This window comes from Euprymna scolopes, chromosome 22 (assembly GCF_053919585.1).
Source record: "Euprymna scolopes isolate OS-2025 chromosome 22, ASM5391958v1, whole genome shotgun sequence".
NCBI lineage: Eukaryota > Metazoa > Mollusca > Cephalopoda > Sepiida > Sepiolidae > Euprymna > Euprymna scolopes.
The window spans coordinates 91708292-91734774 of record NC_136503.1 but is presented as its reverse complement, the minus strand read 5'-3'; the positions used below and the strand labels follow the sequence as shown (position 1 = coordinate 91734774).

General features: G+C 35.1%; 1 protein-coding gene across 1 annotated transcript in view; it reads left to right on the top strand.

Moving 5' to 3' along the window:
* The window catches only part of LOC145243541 (polyribonucleotide nucleotidyltransferase 1, mitochondrial-like), a 1193685-nt gene that overhangs the window by 495324 nt on the left and 671878 nt on the right, over positions 1 to 26483 (top strand). Inside the window, exon 15 of the mRNA XM_080106520.1 lies at positions 10862 to 10898. Within this exon, the coding sequence (XP_079962646.1) occupies positions 10862 to 10898 (37 nt within the window). The remainder of the gene's footprint in view (positions 1 to 10861; positions 10899 to 26483) is intronic.

Below are 26483 nucleotides of genomic sequence, written 5' to 3'. Positions count from 1 at the left end.
ACGAGTACCTCCCAGAGCAAAGGACGGTTCACAGTGTCAAAGGCCTTGGCGAGATCTACAAAAACCATATATAGATTTTGGTGTTGCTCGACGCTTTTCTCCTGGAGCTGTCTTGCAACAAAAACCATGTCAATCGTGCTGCGCTCCTGTCTGAAGCCACACTGCGATTCAGGTAAGACTTGATTGACAATGTGTTGGATGATACGAGACAGTAAAATTCTTGTGACAACTTTCTCTGAGGTTGACAACATTTACTCCCGAGCTGGTCTAGCCATCAACATCAACAAAACAGAGGCACTTAACATATGTGAACACCGTCAGGAACCACCAATGTTCACAATCAACCAACAGCCACTGAAAAACACTCAAGAGTTTACTTATCTTGGCTCAGTGCTCACTGACTCCTGTGACCTAACAAGTGAGGTCCAACGGCGCATTGGTCTGGCTGCTGCAGCCTTTGGTAGACTCTCGCACAGAGTTTTTATGAACCGTAACCTCACCACCACCACCAAGGTTTCTGTCTATAGAGCAATCTGTCTCTCCATCCTCTTGTATGGCAGCGAGTCATGGGTGCCTTATAGACGCCACCTGAAAAAGCTAGAAGCATTTCATACCAACTGCTTACAGCGTATACTAGGTTTAAAATGGTGGCACAGGGTGCCACACAATGAGATACGCAGGCGCACTCAAATGGACCCACTTGAAATAATTCTAACTAATAGACAACTTAGGTGGCTTGGTCACACCATCCGGATGCCAGCAGAAAGGCTCCCACGCAAGGTCCTCTACGGGGAACTTGCAGAGGGCAGACGCAACCCTGGAGGTCCACGTAAACGTTTCAAGGACCAACTGAAAACATCATTGAAAAAGTGTGGCATAGAATCCAACGCCATCGAACATGCTGCTGCTGATCGGAGAAAATGGCGAAACATCTGCCAAGAGGGCTTGGAAACTTTCACCTCCACCTATAAGGACCGAGCAGAGCGAAGAAGACACCAAAGGCACGCGGCGCAGCGGGCAGACGGCATCTTCCCTTGTGCTGCCTGCGGCCGTGTATGCAATTCACGAATTGGACTCCACAGTCACCAGCGAGTCCATCAGGCGTAATCTATCTGGGACTGTTAGGCATGGTGCAACGTCATCGTCGTCAGCGACGGACTACTGAAGAAGAAGAAGAAGATAGGTGGGGAGTAAGGCAATTTTTTAGGGCAGCATATCGGCCGAGTGGCAATGGGATAGTGGAGAGGAATCATCGCACCATCAAGGCTGCTGCGGAAAAAAAGCAACATTTCATCTATGGAGTCGGTGTTTTGGTACAACATCTCACCAAAAACCAGACAAGATGAGACAACTGTGCCTCATAGAGCCATCTTCGCGTACAAGTGGCGGCATCCGTGCAACAAGACGGTAAGAATTGAGGGTGAAGAAGCTACCATTAAAGTGGACGAGGAGGTGTGGGTAAAGCCCCCCAATGCAAAATGTACCACTCGCTGGGGGAGGGGGGTCGTAACGGGAACGCAGTCAAAGAACAACATAATGGTGAATGGCGTTTCCCGGCATATCCTAGACCTGCATCGTGTAACCCTGCCGGTACGCAGTGATGGCAGTGAAGAGGAGGAGGTCGATATCCACCAAGAAGCTAACGATGCACCCCAATTCGACTTAACCCCACATTGTGGTTCTTTACAATTGGACGAGAATGTCTGTAGTGAACCTGAAAACGTCAACCCCCAAGAAGTTGTCCCCCAAAGGCTTCAACATGAGAGGAAGAGGCCTGCTTGGATGAAGGATTATGAAGTGTCTCATTGATCTTGAAAATCAGGGGGGAGTGTGGGGTATATGTAAAAGGGGGAAAAAAAAGAAGATATACCAGGCGTATCTGCATCACTCTTTGAGAAAGAAGAAGGAAAGGATGGCTAGCTCATTTATATACACGAAGGGCATCTTGGGAAGGCAGAGCATGATGGGAGAAGCTATTTTTTTTTTTTCCTGTCTCTTCTTTTTTCTTTCTAGATAGGAGGATATAAAAGCTGGGAAAAATTCCCTGGAAAGCACAAAAAGAAAAGAGTCGTGAACATCTTCTCTTAAAGTATTTCGTGTTGCTGACGTTCAGATTGTGCGGTGGGACATTGGTGGCGAGAGGCCAGGTGTGGTCGATTGGAAAAGAAGCAGAAACTGTTGTCGAGTGAGTGACTCACTCCTACTCGAACACCAAAACCAAATCATGATTGTAACCTTTTCCTGATTCTATCCTCACTGTAATATCCAATGAGCCCTCTAGGCAGGAAATTGCCCCCCTCCCACCATTGCTCCATGTGCAGTCACCGTGATTAATCCCTTTTTTTTCCAAGCACAAAGAAAACATGTCGTTTCACACTGACATCAACTGAACGAGAGAGAAAATCTTGCGTTTTTTTACTCATTTTTCCCTGTCAATGATTGGCACTTGCATGATATGGCTGTAGTCATACATCATATCTTAAAATAGAATATCTGGCCATCTTATTTCCTGTCGCCTACATGATCTTTCACTCTGATTCGATGGCGACACTTATAGCTGCTCCGTTGAGTCAGAGCACTCCTTTATTGCTTCTTCCTTCTTTCTCCGGTGTTGCTTGGGCCCCGTTCGTCCTAATGTACATCTGCTTTGCGTTGATAAAATCATTGAGTTCTCTGTAGTCCATCACACTTTGTTTTTATTCATCTATACCGCAACTATTAACAGAATTATAGCCTTAGATGGACCTAACTCTTCTGGATATGGCTCTAACCATCTATTTTTCAGTCATACATCTAGTTCTTTTTCATGTTCATCCCAAATATGGTTTGCCATGGGGCCCTCTCATATTCTATTCTTCAATTGCTCCGGTGTTTGTCCATCCGTCCATTTCCATGTAGCAGTTCATTCTTCCTTTTGTTGGTCAAATACAGCACTGAAGTTTTGCTCATTGATGTTAATTGCAGCACACTTATCTATGTTTTCCATGGGGAATTACCAGATTCAATCATATGCATCCACCACCCCAACTTCTTGAGAGCATCAAATCTCAGTAAAAGGTCAAGGCCTAACAGTTTTCCATCAACAACTAAGTTGTAAAGGGTGCAAACTGCCCATTGTAAGCTCGACTTGGCCGGTTCCACAGCATTTCTTATCGTTTCCATCTGTGGTCATTCACCTTAACAGTTTGGCGTCTCCACTGATGACATACTGCCTTGTTCATCAGGGTTTTAGAACAGCCAGTGTCAATTATCTTGTCCATCAACAAGTATGTGGATGACTGGATGTGTTACATGATAAGGGCTGTCCCCTTTTCATGTAAGTATAAAAAAAGAGAGATTTAGTTAAAATGAAAATGAAATAGCATAGACGAAATTCGAACCTCGTAATTTAGGTTTAGAAATAGATTACGATAGAGAATTAGCAAATGGAATGTAAAACAAACCATTGTTAAGCTTAGAGATAAAATAGTTTTAAGAAAAGAATGTGCATTGTCAATTCTGTTATGAAAATTCAATTGAAAGAATGCAACTACAAGATAATTTAATAAACATGTTTTTAACATATTGGAAATATAGGTTACTGGGAATATAGGTTAAAATTCCTTTTGTAAACAAAGGAAAAAGTTTTGGACACGCATTTCCAGAACACGTGAAAGAAGATACATGTTTTAACATGTGTATGACATCATGGAAAATGGGAAGTTCTCAATATAGTTAGAAAGTTTAGAGTTAAGCAAGGAGAAACTGAGGGAGAGTCAGAGGGAGTTTGAGGACGACAGACGATAGTCTGCAGTTGGGATTCGAACGTCTAGAAGCGAGACGGTCACTTTTGAAACTTAGAATGAAGCTTTGAATTCTTGACTCAGAAAACCATGACCGGTCGGGAGAAGAAATAAACCCATCATGTGTTTTTATAAACATCGTCTTTGTGTTGTAATTCTACCAAAAGGTAAAGTGAAAATAGTTATTATATGTCTCGTATATCGTGTTTATAAAATGTCTTTACATACACATCTTACATACACAATATGAACACTAAGACTGTCTCAACACTATCTCCTCACTCAAAGAGCTTCTATTACACTTCTAAGTATGAACATTTAATATATATGAATCGTCATAACACGAACATCTCTTACAACAACATCTCTCTCTAAGACTCAACAACATCACTTGTAATAAGACTCTCTCTTAATAAGACTCTCTAACAGGCACTTTTAACAACAAACAATAACAATAACAACAAGGAGAACATTAATAAGACCTAAATGTAACAGATGCGCCTCATTTTTCACTTGCATGGGGAGTAGACTGGTGCTGACGTCTTTTCCCAGTTGTTTCCCTGGCATTCTGGAGCAAAGTGGCTGATTTTGTTGCACTTAAAACATTGTAATTTATGTTGTGACCTTTGAACGTTTGTGCTATTGAGCTGTCCAGTTGCGCAGTCTTTGGCTATATGGCCCTAGCCACTGCATCTATAACAGATGATCCCTGTTTGAGGATTCGTTATGAGTGAAAGTTTGACCTCTCTTGAAAGTCGCTGCAACAATATATTCAGCTGCATCTCGTATGAGTACCCTAGCTTGTGCCAGCAAATCACCCATACTCAAGGCATCAATGTCCAGTGCCTGTTGCAACTCCATTAAAATGTCATTGGGGAAATCTGTCACAAATGCTACTTTCATTGCAGTCTCAAGCCCTTTTCCTGTGAATCCAGCTATTCTTGCAAGTTGTCATATTTTGTTAGCATATACGTCCACATGTTCTGCAGCCTATTTGACTTATTTAAGCTTTGAATACACAGATAATCTCTTGTCTACGAAAGCCTCAATCAAGTCGATGTTCGTCTGATGACCTTCATCTATCTTTAGATTGAGTTGGAGCACACCTTCCTCCAGATATAATGATGAAAAGCTTGCCACATCATCTTTTTGCTGTACTTTTGCAACAAGTCGCACCATTTTGAGCCAGGCCAACATGTTTCCATTGCCGTAGAAGGGCTTTATTATATCACTGCCAAGCTTTACTTTTGCCATGTCCAGCAACTCCAAAAACAAAGTGAAATAATCAATGAATAAAAATAAGAGGTCAAAATAGTTTGAATGAAATTGCAATTAAAAAAAAATAATAAATATTCGTCCAAAGTCCTTCTTGCCAACTACTGTCTTTAACTATAATCTTCACTGACCATTCTCACTGACTCTGTCCAAAATAATAAACTGTCCTGTACTTTATCCTTCATTCTGTGAACAGCAGGGCTGGTTCAGAAGAAGAAGAGGTACAATTGATGATTAAGCAACTCTTGCCTCACTATAAACTTAGCAAACAGTGTAAGTTCAAAAGATACCGTGTATTGCGTCTGTTGCTTTTTATTTGTGTCTCAGAAGCCATGTCTGGGGAGTTCTGTACAGACAGTCCAGAGTACTGTGAAACAATGGAAGATTTACTTATAATGTTAAAATCTTGGAGGAATTCGCTGAGATGGAATGTCAACAACACAACAATATCGATGAGTGGTTCTAATGTTGGAATCCTCCAAAAAGAGAGTAGAGTGTACCTGTGGGGTATATGGTTAGAAAATAAAAATAAAAATAACAGAAAAACGTACCAGGCGTATCTGCATCACTCTTTGGGAAAGAAGAAGGAAAGGATGGCTAGCGCATTTGTATACGCAAAGGGCATCTTGAGAAAGCAGAGCATGATGGGAGAAGCTATTTTTTTTTTTTCCTGTCTCTTCTTTTTTCTTTCTAGATAGGAGGATATAAAAGCTGGGAAAAATTCCCTGGGGCAGCAGAGAGAAAAGAGTCATGAACATCTTCTCTTGAAAAGAATTTTGTATTGCTGATGTTCGGATTGTGCGGTGTGACATTGGTGGCGAGAGGCCAGGTGTGGTCGATTGGAAAAGAACAGGGCAGAAACGTGCTGTTGTCGAGAGAGTGACTCACTCCTTTCCGAACCCCAGAACCGAATCCTGATTATAACCCTAGAGTACCTCTATTATATGTGATACAGTGGATACTCAAGAAGTGCAGTGGAAGTTTTGGTAAATTGAGAGAGAATAATTCGTTTGTATGCAAGAAATGTATGCCAGCTCAGATGAATGCAAACTTGGAGAAAATATGGATGGTAAAGTTATTTGGGTTGTTCAAAAAATTTGTTACCTTGGTGGTCATTTAGCAATGAGAAAATTGGAATTTTTTTTTAAAGTGATTTTTATTGAATGATTTGAGCTTTATATCCGCTCTTATTTCTCCTTCTTTTTCTCTTCCTCTGTTTTAGTTTTTCTCACTTAAAACGAGTCTTGTTTTCATAAAAGAATGGCACACTCACTTTGAGTCTTTTTCTCATTAATGGTAAACGTTATTAAAAAAACAAAAGCTTTAAACATTGTTTCGCAGAAGAAAGCTAATAGTAACTGAATTTAATGTTTTAAAAACATTAATGAAGTTAAAACATATTTGTGTGAGAATAAAAGAAATTGTAGATAAACTCCCCTTTAAATGAAATTTCAATTTTTTTAGGCGATTATGTGGGAATACCCTGAAGAACTTAATAGCAAGAAGGGAAAAATCTCTTTAAAATTGAGAGTGGAAAATCAATTTCACATATGAATGTAATGCAATCCCTTATTTCCAGATTAATCTAGCATTTTAGGGCTACTAACCAATTTATTTATTTTTTTTGCTTTATTAGGATTAGTGGAAGAGTTAAGGAAGGTTGTTTTGCAGAGGAAGCTTGACACTCAGACCTAAGATTAGTAGTAGAACAATTATTTGTTTTTTTTAATAACTATAAGTTAAAAACATAAAATTTATTTCCTATAGCAAAACTTATTTTTGGTTAATTAATCTAAAATAGGGTACCATTTTATGTAAAATTTCACATGCGAAACCTCACTTATAATTGATAAATTGGTGGGAATCCATAGCCTTCCAACTTAAGAAATATATCTTAATTTGATTTTTTTTTTTTTTTGCAAAAGGAGCAACAACACAGCAAAAAGTTGAAATACTGTTGTATTTTCACAACATCTGGATGACTGGGGCGGTTTCTAACCAAACCAAGAGATATAAACTTTTCTAGTAAATGATATAATGACACTTGGCAATATTTTATTTTTTCAAACTTCGGCCAGATAATCTGACACCTGGCTAAGTTAAAAAAAAACAACAAAAAAAAAAAAACAACAACAAGAAGCAACTTTGATCACAAATAGCCTTTTTCAAGAACCTCTAAAGACATTAAAACTGTTAACATTGAACAGTAAAAATAAAAACATATTTTTTAATTGCTTTTCAAAGTTTTTATTTGTCTTCTTTCACAACTGTTTTCTTTCCATTCATTATTGTTGCTATATTTTTCCTTTTTTTCAAGTTTTGCTTGTTGTAGTTTTATTCTTTGCTTTTCGTTTCCTTTGTTTTCAATAACACATTTGTGAAGATTACAAGATTGTATATTTGAGAAAATGTTTAGCAAATGAACATTTCCCATCTTTTGAATGGCACCTTTTCCCAGCACGTTTCGAAGAACATTCTGACACAGGAAACTAAAAATGAGGAGGATAATGTATGGGTTGAAGAATGAATCAAACCCCACTCCTTCCACACACAAAGACGCTTTTAAAAGCAAAGAAAGAAATGGAATTTGGTTAATATCTCAATTGTTTACATAATCTACTTATGAGGAGTTGCAACCCAAGACAGGTACTTACAAGTTTTATGTTTTTGTAAAAAAAACAACACTTAAGACAGACTTCATTAAATGTACATATATGTGCTTTTAACAGATATGATAACTCGTTCAAGTTCACAGTCATAACTATGATAGATTTTTATTTTCCAAAACTATTGGAAAATTCTATTGAACAATATATGTAAATGTCAAGTATTTCTCTGCATAGAAATCCTCATGCATCTCTAAGTGTGTGGATATATCCGTCTTCCTGTTAGGGTTAGGGTTGTCTGTTAGCTGTAAGGATATGAGTGCACCCATCCTTCTTTTTATGGTGTAGCTATCTGTCTTTTAGTGTTCTTTTAGTGTATTCTTGTTGATGCATGGATATATTTGTTTTGGTGTTGGTGTATCTGTTGTAAGTGCATCTATTAGAATTGTTTGTGCTTGCAAATATTTGGATTATGTTTGCTTGTTTGTATGTGTATAACCAATTCAATTCATTTGACATGTTTCATTGCAATTATAAATCCTGTGCGAAGAGAGAAAAAAAAAAGAGAGTGAACAAAGATGGGGGTAGGGGCGCTGTGAAGTTAGATGGTCAGAAATACAGTTAACCAGCATCTGTCCAATTTAATCCTGATCTGATACGTTGTTGATGTGCTGACAACCTCAAGCAGCAGTCTATTCCAGGGAGCTAATATGCAAATGGAAAATACAGTCTTGCGTCAGTTTAGTCAAAATCTCTGATGAAACAGCTTCAGGTTTTGTCTCTCAGTCAACATTTGGGTGTTGAGGTGAAGAGAAGATCCTCAAGGAGGTTGTAATGGCCATGAAAGAGGTTTATAGCTCAAAATTAGGTTTCCCTTCAATCTTTGGCACTCCAACGAGAAAAGGTTCAGCCACTGCAGACATGTCACAAAAACCTTGCACTGACTCTTGCACTTGCTTCAGATGCTGAATGTCAAGAACCAGTTATGGAGGTGACGCGTGCATGCTATACTCCAACACAGGTTTGACAAGCAATACATAGATAGGGAGGAAGAACTTCAGAGTGAGGTTGGTGAAGGAGCACTTGATACAAAAATGGGTACTCCTTGCCTTGTTGGCAGCCTAAATGTAGTGACTCAAAGGCTTGAAGGTAGAGTCAACTAGCATTCCAAGGTCTTTGGTCTTCTCAACATCTGCCAGAAAGTTTTCTGCACTGCTGAAAGTCAGTGGCAACCCTAATGGAGTGCCAACCACAATGTGGCAGCATTTGCCAATGTTGAGGTCGAGATCCCATATGGCTGACCACTTCTGTACACACTGAAAACTTCACTAAAGAAGACCAATTTGTTTGAAACAGACTACCAGCTTGACATCGTCAGCAAATAGCAGCACATTACCACCAATGGCATCCAGCATGTTATTGATGAATAGGAAGAAAAGGATGGTTAAAGCACCGACACTTGTGGAACTCCACTGCTTGCGTGCAGCTCTGGAGATAGGCTGCCATTCATCTAGACTCATTAGGCATGACTCGCACAAAGAGAAAATAGCTCAAATTTTCCCCCTTCTTTGATAAGTCATTTATACTTTTTCCTACTTTCCTGGGTTTGAGCCGTCATTAACTGCCAAGTAATTTCTTACAATTCGCATACTCTTAATGCTTTACCACTACTCGAATAATGATTTCTCCCTCCTACCATTCCTCAATCTCATTGGTTTATGTCTACATATACATCATTTTACATTAAATTGTGTTCATTGTATGTTACCCCCCCCCCCAAAAAAAAGATGTGTCCATAAAGTGGATGCTCATTTCGCGTTAAATTATTATAGAAAAGTGATCCTCGACCTTTTAAAAAATAACATTTAGCATATCTTAGAAATTACTTGTATGCCGGATTTTCATACATTGTTTTCATTTTCAGCACCCCCGAAAACCTTTAAAAGTGGTAATTTTATAAAAGATTTTTCAAGGGTGAAAAGATTCTTCATATTACCAAAATAAATAATGCCAGATAAATTTTTACACTGAATAAATGTGCTTCATTTTATAATTTTTAATTAAAAGCGTTGAACAATACAAAGTACAATTTTGGGTAATTATTTTACATTAGGGAGGGGAGGGTCTTTTTGAAATATTCTTCCACCTTACGATTGAATTTAAAAAGTTGAATTTAACCTGAAAACACTAATTACAAATAGAGCAGTATCAAAAATGCATAAGCACCAAATTTCAAAGTAGATATTTATCTCAGATGCATATGATGGCAGAGAGTGATACTATATGTGACCAGATGCCAGCGTAACTTGGTGCTTATGAATTTTTTGGTACCGCACAATTTTGAATTAGTTTCTTCAGTTTAAATTCATATTTTATAATATTTTTTTCTTAGACTGTAAGGCTTTAGCACAGATTAGTTACTAAACACCCTCCCCATGTAAAGAATGGCTTTCAGAATAATATTATGTCAGCTTTCAGCATGATTACATTTTCAATAATAACGTGATTAAATTTAACCCATTTAAAGTTTAAGAAGCAGATTCACCATTGTTTGTTATTGAAATAAATCATTGTTTGTTATTGAAAATAAATCATTGTTTGTTATTGAAATAATTCATTGTTTGTTATTGAAATAATTCATTGTTTGTTATTGAAATAATTCATTGTTTGTTATTGAAATAAATCATTGTTTGTTATTGAAATAAATCATTGTTTGTTATTGAAAATAAATCATTGTTTGTTATTGAAATAAATCGTTCTGTTTATAATGTTTACTTTTACAGCTTTATTAAAACGGTCACTTTTTTAAATGGCGTTTACATTTAGATTTGGTAACGTATAGATGACTACTGGAATTTAGTTCCCTTTAAGGGACACAGGGTTTGATAGTTTTTTGTTACCATAACTCCAGTCTTGCCAACTAAAATACCTTGCCCTGAACATTACCCTGAACCATACCAGCAAATTTTGCAACAGCACCACCCTTTAAAGTCATTTTTAAGATTTGGAGGTTGGCAAACGACAAAAACAATAACTGTATTTTAAATTTTTACACTAGGCAATGCCGGTTAATGGGTCCTGCTAGTTGTTGAATAAAACTTGTTAAAGAAACCTCAAATATTTATGCACTAACCCAATATTTTTGTAAGCATTTGTGAATTATAATTTTATTTAATATTTTGTATTTTTTTTCCGCAGAGGCATTAAAGAGAAAAATTTCATGTTACATTATGAGGTGAGTAAATAATTTTGTTTCATATGAGTTAGCATTTGCCGATTGTTATTGTAGAGGACATGAACGCCATATTGAGAAATGCATACTTTTTGTCTTGTGACATTCTGCTCTAACTCAGTTTCAATAACTCTATTGATAAATGTGTAAAATATGTACATTGACCAATTCTGAAAGTTTTTAAAGGTTTGTTATTTGAATTATTGGAAAAAAAATCCTGATTCTTATTGACTAGGAGCCAGATTTGAAAATGTTATTTAAAAATAAAAAGACTAAACGAAAAACAAAACACTTGTACTATGTTCTCATCTTGGATGCTATTTCCACAGCTTTTTAGTCGATATTTTATTCAGGTGCATTATAGGGAACTCTGGAATCCGTATTGTATTTTGAATGGAACCGTTTGTTTAATCCACAAAAGTGGCTTGTTCTCATTCCATGAGCCATGAATGAGTAGAAATTTAAAGTAATTTGTAATTGTATTTTTAGTATCACCCACACTGAGGATTGATTAATATACATATTCTTGTTTCAGATGTGTAGTCTTATTACTTGTCACTATATATTTCTACTAATTACTAAATATTACTATTTATATATATTTTCATTTTCGCAAACATTATTAAAAAAAAAAAGAAAGAAATATATATTTTTTCTTTTTGTCCAGTAGAAAAAAAAAAGGTTTACAATTGTGGCAGTTTTACACTTACTTTACCTTTAGTACTAACTGTAGACCTGTTACATAAAAAATTAAAGTAATTATTACTACAAACAATGTCGGTTAAGAATGAAAGTGCTTTTTCTCAAAATTCTGTTCAAAGTGTAATTAACAATTTCATTTATTCCCCAGACGAGGATAAAACCTTCACTTCATATTTCAGAAAATATGAAGATCGACACAAAATTGATTGTGAAAAATATGCAGCCTAAAAAAGGTTCTTCTGAAAATTAGGAATCACCAAGCATACAAAATTTGTGGACTATACCTAGAAAAACTAGCAACTTGACTTTTGTTGAAGCTGTTAAACTTTTAACAATTATTTAGTCCTAAAACTTCCCTATTTCATAAGATTAACTTAAGAAAGCAACAAAGACTACTTGACTTTGTGTCAATTGTTAATAAACACTGTGACGGTTTAAAACTAGCTGAACCTAGCAATGATAACTTTAAATGCCTAATATTCATGCACTGACTTGTATCAGCTAAAGGTACAGAAATCAGATGAACAGTCTTAACCAAGTTAGAAGGTCAGCCAAATTTAATTTTACAGAACATAGCTGAAGACTGCCAAAGATTTTAGATTTTAAAGATATTGGAGAGTCTGGCATTACTCACATCAGAAAGAAATCACATTTCAACTCTCTTTCAAAAACAAGTAAAATAAAAAAGAAAGATTTCTTTTAATTTCCTACAAAAAAGTCAAGGGAATAATTACTGCCTAATACCTGTTCTCATTGTAGACCTTTTTTGTGTTCAAGGACTATTCATACCATTTTAAACCTGTCTAACTTGCAATAAAGTTGAGAATAAGAATTCGCATTGCAGTATGAATAAAAGGAATTGTAGTTGATCAAAAAATATGTAACTTATAAACCACTAGCATGGGTGCCCGGCGTTGCCCGGGTGTTTGGAGGTGTATGCTGAGCAAAAAAAAGGGGGTAATTTTTTAAACTTTGACCCCTATTATGACCCCTGAAAATTTATTGTTTTGGGCTCAAATCAAGTTATTAAGTTAGATCCATGTCCACGGAAGCTATATCTAAAATTTCAAGTGTGTAGACCCAAAATTGTCGGAGAAGTTTGGTAGAGTTCTCAAAGCTCAAATCGTTGAACTTTGACCCCTTAATCGCCAAATTTCTGGCTAAAAACCGATCACATAGATTTTTCCAAATCTCAGTACCCTGTATATCAAATTTCGAGTCTGTAGACTAAAAATTGACAGAGTTATTTCGTAGGGAAATGTACACAGACACACACACACACACACACTTTCACTTTTATAGATATATAGATTTAAAATTTGAGTCTGACAGAATGACAAAATTATATTGCAAACCGATATATTAAACAAACGAACTTCAAAGAGACAAATGAACACATAAGTAAAAACAATTTGTATTAGAAAACATTTATTATTCCACGTCTTTTTTTACAGACCTGACGACTGAGGTTCGCTCTTAATAAAAATTGTTTTTTATAGTCTTAATTTTGACTTCCTTTTTCATAAAAAGCTAAAAAAAAATCAAGAAAGAAAAGAAATTTAATTTTATTTTTTCATTAATTTCTTTCTGTGCAAAGCAATTCTTTCAAACTTACTCTGTTTCCAAAATGTTTTTATTTTATTCCCCTCCCCCTTCATTCATTTTCCTCCGCATCCTGACAAGTATTAAAATAAACCATTTATAATATTTATTTATGGATTTATTTACTTATCATTTCTTTTGTATCGGTAAATGAATTCCATTTAAAAAAAAACTGTAAAAGACACGTTAAAGGTGATTAAGTTGGAAAGTAAGTAAAAATTTACCCTTTTTACTTTTATACGATTTCTGATCACTTTGAAAAAGGTGTGTGTGTGTTTTAAAAATGTTTTTTAACTGCTATAATCTCATATATATATATATATATATATATATATATATATAACAACGTGAGTATTCATATCGTGGGTTTGTATTACTGTACACATAGATTCGAAAAAATAGTCAAAAACAAATATATAAATAAATGTTATCAAAGGCAAGATAAGTTACTTTTCTACCTAACTGGATATTTTTTTTGTGTTTTTATTCAATGTAATATATTTATTCAGCTCGATAAACATACAGTGTTTACCGATGTGTTGGAAAATTCAAGATGGCGTCTCACACCCTCTTTAACACCGTAAGTTTGGGAAAAGGTGTTATAAATAAAAAAAACTATACAAAATACTATTAAAAACCCGCCGAATATATGTCAACCTATGTCACGGTAACATATATTGAGCGAGTTTTTAACAGTATTTTAACAGGGCACATCGTAAAAACTGACCCATTAATTTCCTGAAGTAAAAACTATATAGTTTTTAAACTTTTAAAACTGTACATTATAAAAAGAAAACTGTTCGAGTGATTTTTTTTTTTTACATGGGTGTCACCACTTATCAAGGCCCAGAGGCCACTCAAGGATAAGGGTTAATAGGTATACATTAGTCATTGTGATTTTAGCATAGTAAACAGTGGGAATTTTGTAACTTGGATTACTTGAAAAAGAAAACTGTTCGAATGATTGAAAATGAAAACAAAATAACAATGTAAATATATTGATAAGAAAAAAACAAAAACAAACGAAGTTTCCGTTTCAGGAACCGGAGTTTAATTTTATGTCGTAATCATTCAACTCGTTAGCGGTTTTATTCAGCGATTAGGGATAACCATACGACATATCTAAATACCAAAGCGATTTTTTTTAAATTTTTTTTTTAATTAAAACCAGACCTGTTTAGTTTTAATGAACCAATTTTTTTAAAGCCAACACTTTAGTTATTTTGAGAGCGTGCAACTGCAGCCGAAAGGTTGATTAGGAAACTCCAAATCCTTTTATGACTCGAAAAAAAAGGGCTTTTTATCGGCTTAAATGATAAACTAATGTTAAATATTAGTATTTAATATAATGAGATATCAATCTACACAATTTGCCATCGATTCTGAAATAAAATGAAATCCTAACATTGTGATCATTTTTGCAGGTGTTATGTGCCAAATATTGAAATAAGAATGTTTAAATTCAATTATTGTAATTTAAGTCTTTAATTTTAAAGTCGATTTTATTTATAAAATATCTTTTTAGAAATCAATCTCAAAAACAATCTGAACAATAAATCTCTTTTGTTATGGCTAAGTTTTTGTCAAGGGTAGAAATTATAATAGACAAGTATTCATCCATGATGACATTTTACCGATTTCCTGGTTTACAGGTATTCTTGCTAAATTTCTTCGAAAGAATTGACATAAACAATACTTCAACTAAATACGTATATTTCATGCAATAATGACTTTTGTTTCTTCTGACTTTTCCTAAACTAAACATAAAACATCGGTTAGGGTTAGTTTAACATTCTGTAAAAGTACCTTCCGTTTTTTTTTTTTTGTACTTCTGCAGAGAAGGTAAAAAACCGATAAAAACTGGGTATATTTTTCGTGTTTTTATTCAATTTAACATGTTTATTCAGCTCGAAGAGAATACAGTGTTTACCGATGTGTTGGAAAATTCAAGATGGCGTCTCACACATTCTTTAACACCGTAAGTTTGGGAAAAGGTGTTATAAATAAAAAACTATACAAAATACTATTAAAAACCCGCCGAATATATGTCAACCTATGTCACGGTAACATATATTGAGCGAGTTTTTAACAGTATTTTAACCGGTTTTTTATTTATTACACCTTTTTCCAAACTTACCGTGTTAAAGAGAGAATCGGCCGTCATCTTTTCCAATACATCGGTAAACACTGTATGCTTTTCGAGCTGAATAAACATGTTAAATTGAATAAAAACACGAAAAATATATCCAGTTTGGTAGAAAAGTAATTTATCTTGCCTTTGATAACATTTATTTGTTATATATTTGTTTTTTGGCAACTTATTCGAATCTATGTGTACAGTAATACAAACCCGAGATGAATTTAAGACCACGAGTGAAATGAGAAAATGAAGAAAATCATATTTACTGTGTGTGTTTACTGTTTATGTAAGTCAGCGGGTTTGGTTGCCATAACAACGTGACGGTAGTGAACGTGTGTGTGTGCGTGTGTGCGCGTTTCGTGTAGTTTAGTTTCGTATAATAGTTTCGTATTTTTTTAATTTGTAAATAACAAGTTATTAAAAAATTAAACCCTTCCAAGATGGACAATAAATAAAGCCATAATATTTTATGGTAAAGGTAAGAGCGTAGAAACGATTGTTTTTTAGGAGATGTGATTATTGGATTAACCAGTCAGAAATCGTCTGTGGCACACACATCTCTGTTTTTATAGATATATAGGTCGAGGTAATTAGTTAAAGAGATTTAATATAATGTGATATATAGATAGATAGATTAAATGTTAAATAGATTTTGTAAATAGTACAGTTGAAATGATTAGAATATTTCCAATATGTAATAAGGTCGAGATAATTAGTTAAAGAGATTTAATATAATGTGATATGCAAATGAGCATAAGTCATTCGATATGGGGTGGTTTGTAGAATAGTATATAAAGAAATTAGGCAAAGATTCTTATGTCTCCTATAACAGAAACATCCTAAAATGGGTTCTAATGTTTCTCTACCAGGAGAGATCTACCCTCTTACCTCCTTTATGTTTCGTTGATGATGGAGAGCTGTACACACAGACAGAAACACACGAACCCTATTACTTTATAAAAATATAGATGTGAAAATTATTATGGGTGACTGCTACAAGACAGTAATTGTCTAAGAAAGTCAGGTGGAGAATATTTTTAACACGTCAATTCCACTTGGCGTTCCAGATGTAAAACAGAGAGAGAGAGAGAGAGAGAGAGAAGTCGATATCACCACCTATGGACTGAAACATTCCACTGTTGGGAATAAGGAGCAATATATATATATATATATATATATATATATATATATATATATGTCTCAAACTTGAAAGTGTTATGCATTGTGTCTATGTGTGCACTGCATGCAAGCAAGCTAGGCTGGATAGTAGTTTGACAACATGTCTCTCTAAATAGTCTCCCCCAGTTAGCAGGAGGCTACGAAATTTTGATGAAAAGAAGAAATACACAAAGAAAATTCAGGACGTGTCAAAGAATGCGTACATGTGTGGAAAAGTTACATGATGACCACTACGAGACCACTACGAGTTGTTTAAGGTGCAGGAAAAGATAGAGGTGAATGTAAGGTTTGGAGCAGACACGATGATGGATTCTGGGTTGGAAAACTGATTGCAGTAGATGCTGTAATGGGTTTTTGAGAAAAGCTGGTTTGACATGATCTATCGCAGGAGTGTCTCGCTTGCCGTTGTGGTTGAGAGTTTCGATGCTAGTTATTATCCATCACAAAGGGGTTTAAGAGATTTGCATACTGAATTAATGTGGAAGAAAACAAACTTTTGTTCTGAAGGTCTGGTAGATAATAAGGTTTGGAAATAGTAGAGTGAGGTGGGGTATACCTGCGACGTAGCAAGTCTAAGACAGGTTGCATAACCAGAGGTGTCAGTGGATATGGACTGGTTCTTAGTTAAAAATTTGCTGGACATGCAAAGAGAAATTCTAAACAACATTTCAGTTGAGGTAGCATTCAAATCAAATAATGGAGTAAATCCTAAAAAAACAAGTGGTAAATGTTTGCTCCACCTACGTGGTTCTAGTTGAGCGGTTCGAAAAGTTTGGAGCTGGCTATGAAAGCGTTCTATCAAGCTGTTTGTGGAAGAGTGGTAAGCAGTAGTCACAATATGCGAAATTCCCAAAGATTGACAAAAGTTTCTTGAAGGTATATGAGGAAAATTGTAAACTTCTGTCAGTAGTAACAGTGGTAGGCACATTGAAAATAGAGATCCAATTCTCTATGGATGAATGGGGTACAGATTCTGGGAAAATGTCTTGTATGGGAATCGCCACTGACCAACAAGTAAAACGATGCACAATAGTAAGGATGTAGCTGTGGTGAATATACTAGAAACGAGCATCAGGGCTGGACTAAGTGTGATGATGTGTTTTGGTAGTTTGACAGGAAATGCATGTCTGGGTCCATTAGGTTATGTCCATATCAGGTAAACAAACAAACCATTTCCAATTTGACTGTTGCACATTTTCCAGGGTGCAGCAAATTGTGAAAATGCAGGAGAATTTTCTCCCGGCAAGAACAAAGCAAATAAGATTTTGGATGTGCAATAGACATATCACACCAGATAATTTTGTCTGAAAGTGGGAGAGTGCATTAGCTACAACTTTTGAATCAACAGGTAAATATTGAATATCCGCAGAATATTGTGTAACAAAATTCATCTGGCATAATTCTCTCAGAGTATCTTATGGATAATGTAAGGGAAGCAATCAAAGCTTTGTGATCAGTGAAAATAGTGAATTGTCTCCCTTGCAACATGAAACAAATGTTTTACTGCTAAATACATAGAGAGTACCTATTTACTATGCCTCCCCACGGGACAGAGTTAGACACCAGGGTCGTTTTTTAACGTGGAGAAAAGGTACAAAAATAAAAAATTGTCTCAGTCGTGAAGAACTGCTCCTCCACCGAAAGAGAACAAGAAATGGATGTGCAGCATCTGAAGAACAGATACTACACTTTGATCTTGACCAAAAGGCCATGGCTGGGAAGTGTGGAAAAGGAGGACAGTAGTTGGGTTTGACCATCAAGTACCTGATAGAGTAGAGCTCAAACAACAACATCAAAAGCATCGGTTGAAAGAAGAAGCTTGGCTGTGTTGTTGGAGTTGATGAAATAAAGTTTCATAAAATGTGCCAGGGCTGTTTTGGAAGCATGAAAAGATGCCAGGGTTTTGTCTGTACATGTGTGCAGCAAATCAGTAAGCTCAGACAAGTGATGTGAGCAGTAAGGAATAAGATGACAGTAGTAGTTCATGAATCTAATGTAACAACATAGTTGACACAAAGAGATGGGTCCAGGAAAATCTTGGATTGCTTGAACTTTCGATGGCAAGGAGGTGAATCCAGATTTATTGATTCGGTGTCCAAGAAAGTCCAGAGAATGAACATCGAATTCATACTTTGCAATATTGATTTTAATCTGAAGGATTGCAAGTGCTGGAAAACCAAATGTTCTTCTTGAGAAAAACTTACAGTCAGTCGATGTCGTTGATGTACACAAAAACGAAGGATAATCTATGAAGTACTTTATCAATAAAACTTTTGAAAACCTGGGCTGCATTACACAATCCAAAAAGTAGACATGTGAATTCATACAATCTAAAAGGAGTACAGATCACTGTTTTAAGAATATTTCTTCAGCATTTCATTTCAATAGGTATTTCATTGTAGGCACAGACCAAATCAATCTGCAAAAGAAGAAAATTCATGCAAATGTGGAGTTGGATATTTGTCAGGCACAGCATACGTGTGGTAAGAAATCATGCAACTGATGAACATACATTTAAGAGAGAAACTGTTCAAACATGTGGGGAATGCCATTTGTTCCTGCAGGATTGTAGCATGTGTTCACAATAGTTGCAAGTTTATATCACATCAATCGATCACCATTTGTAGTGGATGTCATTGAATGTTGTCTATATCATGTCAAAAAAGTATCATTTATAGATGAACAACAAACAACGCTCAAGAAAATATTTATAAACTTATAAACCTTGTGAATTTATTATGGACGACTTATTTTACAAGAAAGTCATGTGGAGAGTATTTTTAATATGTTCATTCTGCTTGGTGTCCCAGATGTAAGACAGAGATAGAAAGAGAAAGGAAGCTGATACTGCCACCGATGGGTTGAACCATGCAACTGCTGGAAATAATGGGCAATAGCTGGAAATGTCTCAAACTTGAGGGTATTCTGCATTGTGTCCGTGTGCGTGCTGCATGTGAGCTTAGCTGGACAGTAGTTTAACAACATGTCTCTATAAATTAAAAGTTTGGTACAATATGAAAAAACAGACGAACAGGAAAATATGTACCGGTAGAAATTATAAATAACAATGATAACTTTGACTTGTCTATAATAAACCTGCTTACTCGAAAACGGTTGAATAAACTAACGATGCTAAAAATGAACAAAATAGCTCGATTGGTTGCAGGTGCAAAAATTAAATTTGAGGATGAAATTATTACCAGTATTACTTTAAATGGTACTAAAATCTTAAAAATGTTTGTGTTAAAACATATCAACACTTTATTTGGTACAGACTAGATGCAACAGTTCAATCTATATTTACAGATGAACAATTTTTGCTAGAAAACAGAAAATTTGACTATCGAGTTAGAAAAACTAAAGACAGAATTGCAGAAAAACTTTCTTGGAGCTTTTTCAGGCAACCTATGTTGATGTAAAAAGATGTCAGCAAAATTTGAACTTCAGAGTAAATTGAAGAAATTCAAAAATTCAAGAAAGGACTATGCAAAATTTCTTCAAAATCCAAGTGTGTATGACAGATAACTAAAGAGTTATATGAAAATCGCAGATTGTATTTTCTAATGTTTGCTTGGAAATTAAAAAAAAAATAGGATTGATATGTAATTTGCTTGAAGCATTGTGTGAGATAGGTGTGTAAAAGAGATTTAGAAGGCTGTCACAATGCGAGGAATGAATTATAGTCGCTGTTGGTAAGAGAAGAGGAGACGAGAACAAGTGGCGATTTACAAATCAATAAGTACATACATATATATATATATATATATATTTTTTTATATATATATATATATATATATTTATTCAGTTGTATAGTAAAATGTCTTACTTGTAACTTGTAAGCCTATGCGACGTATTCCATTATTAATTTCGGAAAAATTTTCCCTTTTCAAATGGTGTGCGTAACAGATCGATTCAAAGCATGCTGGATGAAGGCATAATCATAAAAAAAAATGTTTACTAAAAAATATTAAGTATTTATTTTAATAAATATTTGATGAAAATTAATTTACATGTAAGCGCTCAAAAATATAATTTATGAACCTTATTTCCATGTATTCTTTTACATCAAATAATCAGAGATTTCTAGTGCATGCCAAAGAATTGGTGACGGCATCATATTGTGTATATTTTATAAAACTGTTTATGTTTATTAAGGGATAAAATGAATATTACTTAAGCATAGATAATGTAAAAATTCCGAAAGAATGTAATATACTTTGTTCAGATGTCATTAAATGAAAACCAGGGGAGAGGGGCATCAAATACGAAATTAATTTTCCAAATCTTCTAACCCACATACTCAATGGAAATATGAAATGTTAACGAAGCAATATTGGAAAATGCTGAAACCAATGTATTTTTGATTTTTTGTGAAGAAGTAATATTTATTCTGATATTACACTTAGTCTGTTGTATCATGAGACAAAAATACTTCTATTCTAAATCATTTTGTAAAGTTCAAAGTTCTCCCCTTTTTGGCCAGCTGGATGTATCCCACCTTATATCAAAATTATATCAAAATTTGGTCTTGTGGGGAGGCAAGGACCATGTTAAATAATATCATTATTATGTACAAACCCATTCTTAACATGAGGAGGATGGGATCATAATTAACTATTCTGTACTTTCATGTATCAATCTAATGAACACAACTACTGATAAAAATTAAGTTAACTCGCAAAGCTAACCCCCTCAAAGGAATATTTTGTAAACTGTTCTAAAAGTCTTGTGACATGAAATTAAAGCAAACCAATGTAGTATGAGGATATGTCGTGTGCAATGTTGGCCATGTTGATGCAAGCATAGGTGTTTGTTTTTTGATGATCTGCTTTTCCTAAAACAATGTATGTGCAATTGTAATATGTCTAGTGAGCTGATAGGTTCAAGTTAAATGATTATTATAATGAACGATTAAGAATAAGGGTGCATTTATTAAGTGAATCTGTAATCGCAATGTATTATGTATAAAATAGTAATATAGTGAAAAGCAAATACTAATTGGGCTGCATATGAAAATTTACCCCAAAAGAAAAGAGAGCACTGAGTTTGGGTTATGGAAAAGGAAAGGTTTGCAAATAAAGTAAATGGGATTATGTATTTGAGAGAGTAAGCCCAACAGGAAAAATAGTAGGAATTGTTAGAAAGGAACAAAATGTATGTGTTGTGGGCTCGGAACACACTTTCGTAGTAACTGTAAGTGAGGAATGCAAAAATTGTGCTTTCTTATCTCTACTATTATATAGAAGGAACTTTGTTTCTGTGTCTGGGTTTATTCCATATGAATTCCAAAATGGCTTGGCTGATTTTATTTGTTTGAAATTTCACACAAATGTACCTTATGTACCTGGGAGCGCTTTTAGATAGATTTTATCAGGAATGTCTTTAATAAGTATCATTAATTGATGGTCGAAATAATCCAATAAAAGTAGGAATGGGCGATTTTGACCAAAGTTTAACGCCTTACACAGCAAGTCACAAGTGCATTTGAGAAGTTTTATTACTGCAAAAGCCGAAAGCCAGACATATAAAATCAACAGTAGGTTCTTTGGTATGACAGGGGTGTGTTCAAAATGAATGTTTCCGTTTAAAGCACAATTGAAGATACTTGACTTTTGCATTAAAACTTAAATTCAAGTGATTATATGCAAAAGTGATTATATGCAAAAAATAATTTTATAAAATCAGCAGTAGGTTCTCTGCAGTGCAATGTAGACTGCAATGTAGTGTGGACCAAGTCACTGTAGGGAGGCATGCGAATCTTTGTCCTGGTGCACCATGATGGGTTCCTAACTAGAGCAGGCAATTTCACCGACTTTGATGACAATAAAAATATGGGAGAGTGAAACATTCGCTGATCATGATTCAATCCCAGGCAGTGTTGGGCCACCTTTTTTGTAATCTTATAATATTGAAACTGGCAGGGGAAGAAGCGTTATCATTTTATTATATATAGAGATGCAGCTGGAGATATGAAATGGACAAAGGTGAAGGAAGCATCATATGTGGAAAAGATGCTGAAAAGAATAAAGCATATAATTTGAAATAGCATTAGGAAATAATGCAGCTCCAACAGGAAGAATTAAAGAGTAAGCAGAAAATAAAAATTTTACAAACGGAGAAACATGAAAAGGAAGTTATTTTGAAACAAGAAGAGGTTGGAGCTATAAGCACTCCTAGGTACATAAGGTACATTTGTGTGAAATTTCAAACAAATAAAATCAGTAACTCTCGCTTGTTCTTTTTTGTCCCTCAGTCCTCATTTTCAATGAGTGATTTTTATGACAAAGGGTGAAGAAAAAGCTGCTTTCCAGGTCGGTAGTACTTTGTGAACAGTAGCCTGAGATGTTGGAAATTTTTCTGTTTCTATGTCTATTCTTGTGGCTACGTCACTAGTAAGGGTGCTGGAGGTAAATGTTTCATCTGGGCTGACATTACCCGCCTGATAGTCAGGGACCCGAACCTTGGATTAACCACTAAGGAGGCTGTCCTATCAGCAGGTGTAAAGTACTGGGGCTGCTGTATTGCCATTTGGTGAATGGATTCTGGACCATGCAGTAGTTTCTGATGGGGCCTCTCGATACCATACGAGTGGGTAATTGTTATGGCTTTACCTTATCATATGCTACAAAAAAAAAAAATAAAAATAATTCCTGTCTTTCTCTCTCTTACTCTCCCTCTCTGTCTTACTCTAACCAAATCCGTCAACCTGTTCCACAAACCCCCAAAAACTCAACATATCTCCAAAAAAACAAAAAAAAAAAAAACATGAATAAACCTAGAACCCCTTCCTCCAATGTAGACCCCTACTACCATGTCTCCTCCAACATCAGGGATGTACGTTTCAACCTTCCAAAGGGTTTTTTTGTTTTTTTTTACATAGGCATCACCACTTATCAAGGCCAACAGGCCACTCGAGGATAAGGGTTAATAAGTGGACAATATAGTAATCGTTAGTAAATGTAAATTCGGTAACAAGTGGAACGGCTAATCAAGAACTTATTTACTTTTTCTATAGCTACCATTGTGATAGATGTACTGAGACTAAAGCTGCTTTCACAACTGCCAGCAACCACTGTAAAAGAGTAATAAAGAATGCAAGAGAGTTGTATGCTCAGTCTGTCAATTCAAAAGTAGCTGAGCGGTGGCTTGGTTCCCACCAGTTTTGGCAAATAGCAAACAGGATCCTGAACAGAAGTGTGCGTTCCATCCCAACGATCATCAATGGACCTGAGGTCATCTCATCAGCATAAGACAAGGCCAAACTCCTTGCCAAGAACTTTGCAGCTAACTCTACCCTCTGCGACGAAGGTCATCAACTCCCCATATTTCCTCCTACAACAGACAACACACTATCCAACATACAAATATCTGTGCATGAGGTTGCCAAACTAATCAAGAACCTTGATTCCAGTAAAGCAATTCAATTATAGTGTTGAAAAAGCTTCGACCAGAACTTGCCCCCATACTTACAAAACTGTTTAAGCATTGCCTTAAGAAGAAGTGCTTTCCAACACCCTGGAAAACCTTGTCAGTATGTCCTGTATTTAAGAACTCAAGTGATAAATCATCTCCCTCTCAGTACAGACCAATAAGTCTCTTGTGTGTCATGAGTAAGTTACTGGAACCCATATTAAATAAAGAAGTAGTCAACCACCTCAGCAAAAATAACCTCCTCAGTGACATGCAATATGGTTTCTGTTCTGCTAGATATAGAGCTGATGTGCTAACAGTTATATCCCATAGGATTAGTGAATCTCTTGACAAAGTCTTCCTTTCTAAGGTAATTGCTCTTGACATATCAAAGGCCTTCGATAAGGTATGGCATAAGGGGCCACTTTACAAGATTTCCAGCTATGGTATAACTGGAAATGTTTTCTCAATCATTAAATCATTTCTCTCTGATAGGCTCATAAGAGTAGTAGCAGCTAGGGTTGGATCAAATACAATTGTATTTGTATTTCAATTGTATTTAAATACAATTTTAATGTAATTGTATTTGTATTTGTATTTTTAGATTTATGAATAAATGTATTTGTATTTGTATTTTTAGACTTAGGAGTAAAAGTATTTGTATTTGTATTTGTATTTCTGGTAACCTAAACGAAAGTATTTGCATTTCAATTGTTAAAAGTCAGTATTTGATCCAACCCTGTTCACATACATGTTGCGTACGTGTACCAGTCTACCAGCCCTGTCCACTTCCAGTCACACACGCTGCTGCTAGTTGAGTGACGATAAGTCTGTGAGTCAAGTAGCTTCAATTCAGGGTTGCCAGCTTGGCTTTTTTAAGGCCAAATTTCGCGAATTTGGCTTTTTTTGAAGCAGTTTGGCTTTCAAAATTTTTGTTTGTTTTTTTTTTCAAATTTATGCTTCAAATTTGGCCTTTTTCGGATAATTTTATATAAATATTTATTAAATATGGATTATTAAAGAAAAAGTTATAATAAAGTAATTTAAACAGTTGTTTGGATGTCTAAATTTGTAGATTTAAAAAAAAAAAACTTTTGACCTCCCACTCCCATTCATGGATTTACACCCTCTAGCACTAAGCGAATCTCACACCTAAATGTTTAATCCGGTTTCATAGTTACTTACTAAATGTCTATATGGACCCTTTCAAAGAGTTCACAGTTGAGTATGAAACCATTTTGGGGACATTTTTTAGTGCTGGCGCCTTGTCCCTGCCAATTAGGTCACTGAGTATATTTCTTCTGAAATAATTAATTCTTGTATTTTTCGTTTGAAATTCTTTAAAAGTAGTGTTTTGAAATTAATTGAATTAATTTATTTTCAATTTATAGAAATTTGAAAACTTATAACTATAGCTATTTAAAGTTGTATTTAAAATGAATATTTTTAAGTATTCATATACTTTTTCCTGAGTAGTCCCAAAAGTTTAATTAAAAGTCAATAATTATAGATTTTCTAACTATCTTGGATTAATAGACACATTTGCCTTAATAATGACGCATAGATTGTTCTTGGAAACAAAGTCTAGTTTTAGAGTTATGACTAAAATTAAATTTATCAATATTTTAGAGATATTTTAAGTTGATACCTCCAATCCCCTGAGTAAATTTGGTCTTCTGACGACTGACATAATTCTTTTAAGAATATGATTGACAAATAGAAACTTATTTACAAATTGTACCAATAAATATGGTATGGAAAAAATGGCACTAGTAAAAATGGTAAGTAGATGTGGAGTCTAAGATAATAACCAACTACTTTTCAATTATGCTGTCATCTTAGAAATCTGTCGATTATACTCGCATGTTTACTCATTGTAAGTGTTTTCTTCAGATTTCATGTGTAATACTAAATAGATTGTAACTCCAAATGGTTACTAATATCATAATCGTAAAAAAAACATTTATAAACATCTCTTTTATGTAATCTGTCCCCATTGTCAATCAATGCTTACATTAAAGTGTAGTACCTGCTCTGATGACCTAACTTTATCTAGTCTGTCCTTGGTCGATGAAAGAAAAATTCTTCTAAATTGGGGTATATATTTACTAGATGGAACTCTCAACTGACTATGCTTAAGTCAGTTCTCAAAGATGTCAATGGCGTCAACTCAGCTATTTGTCTCCTAGGATCGTGCAAGAACATACGAGAATTGAACGTAGTGGAAATAGCAATGCTAAAAGAAGTGGTGCAAATTTTGGACCCATTCCAAGAGGCAATGTCGCAAGTGGAAGGAGAAAACATGGTGACACTTTCTTGCGTTGCACCAGTTGTATTTGGCCTTGAACACAGCCTCAAACTATTCATGGAAAGTAAACCAACCTACTGCTTAAACTTGGCTAATGCACTACAGTCTTCTATCAAAAAGAGATTGCATCCGTTTCTTGATAGGACTGATGTCATTGCTGCAGCTGTCATGGACCCCAGGTTTAAGCTGTCATGGCTGTCATGTGAAAAAATGAAAAATAAAAATATTTCGAAGATTGTGGACCTAA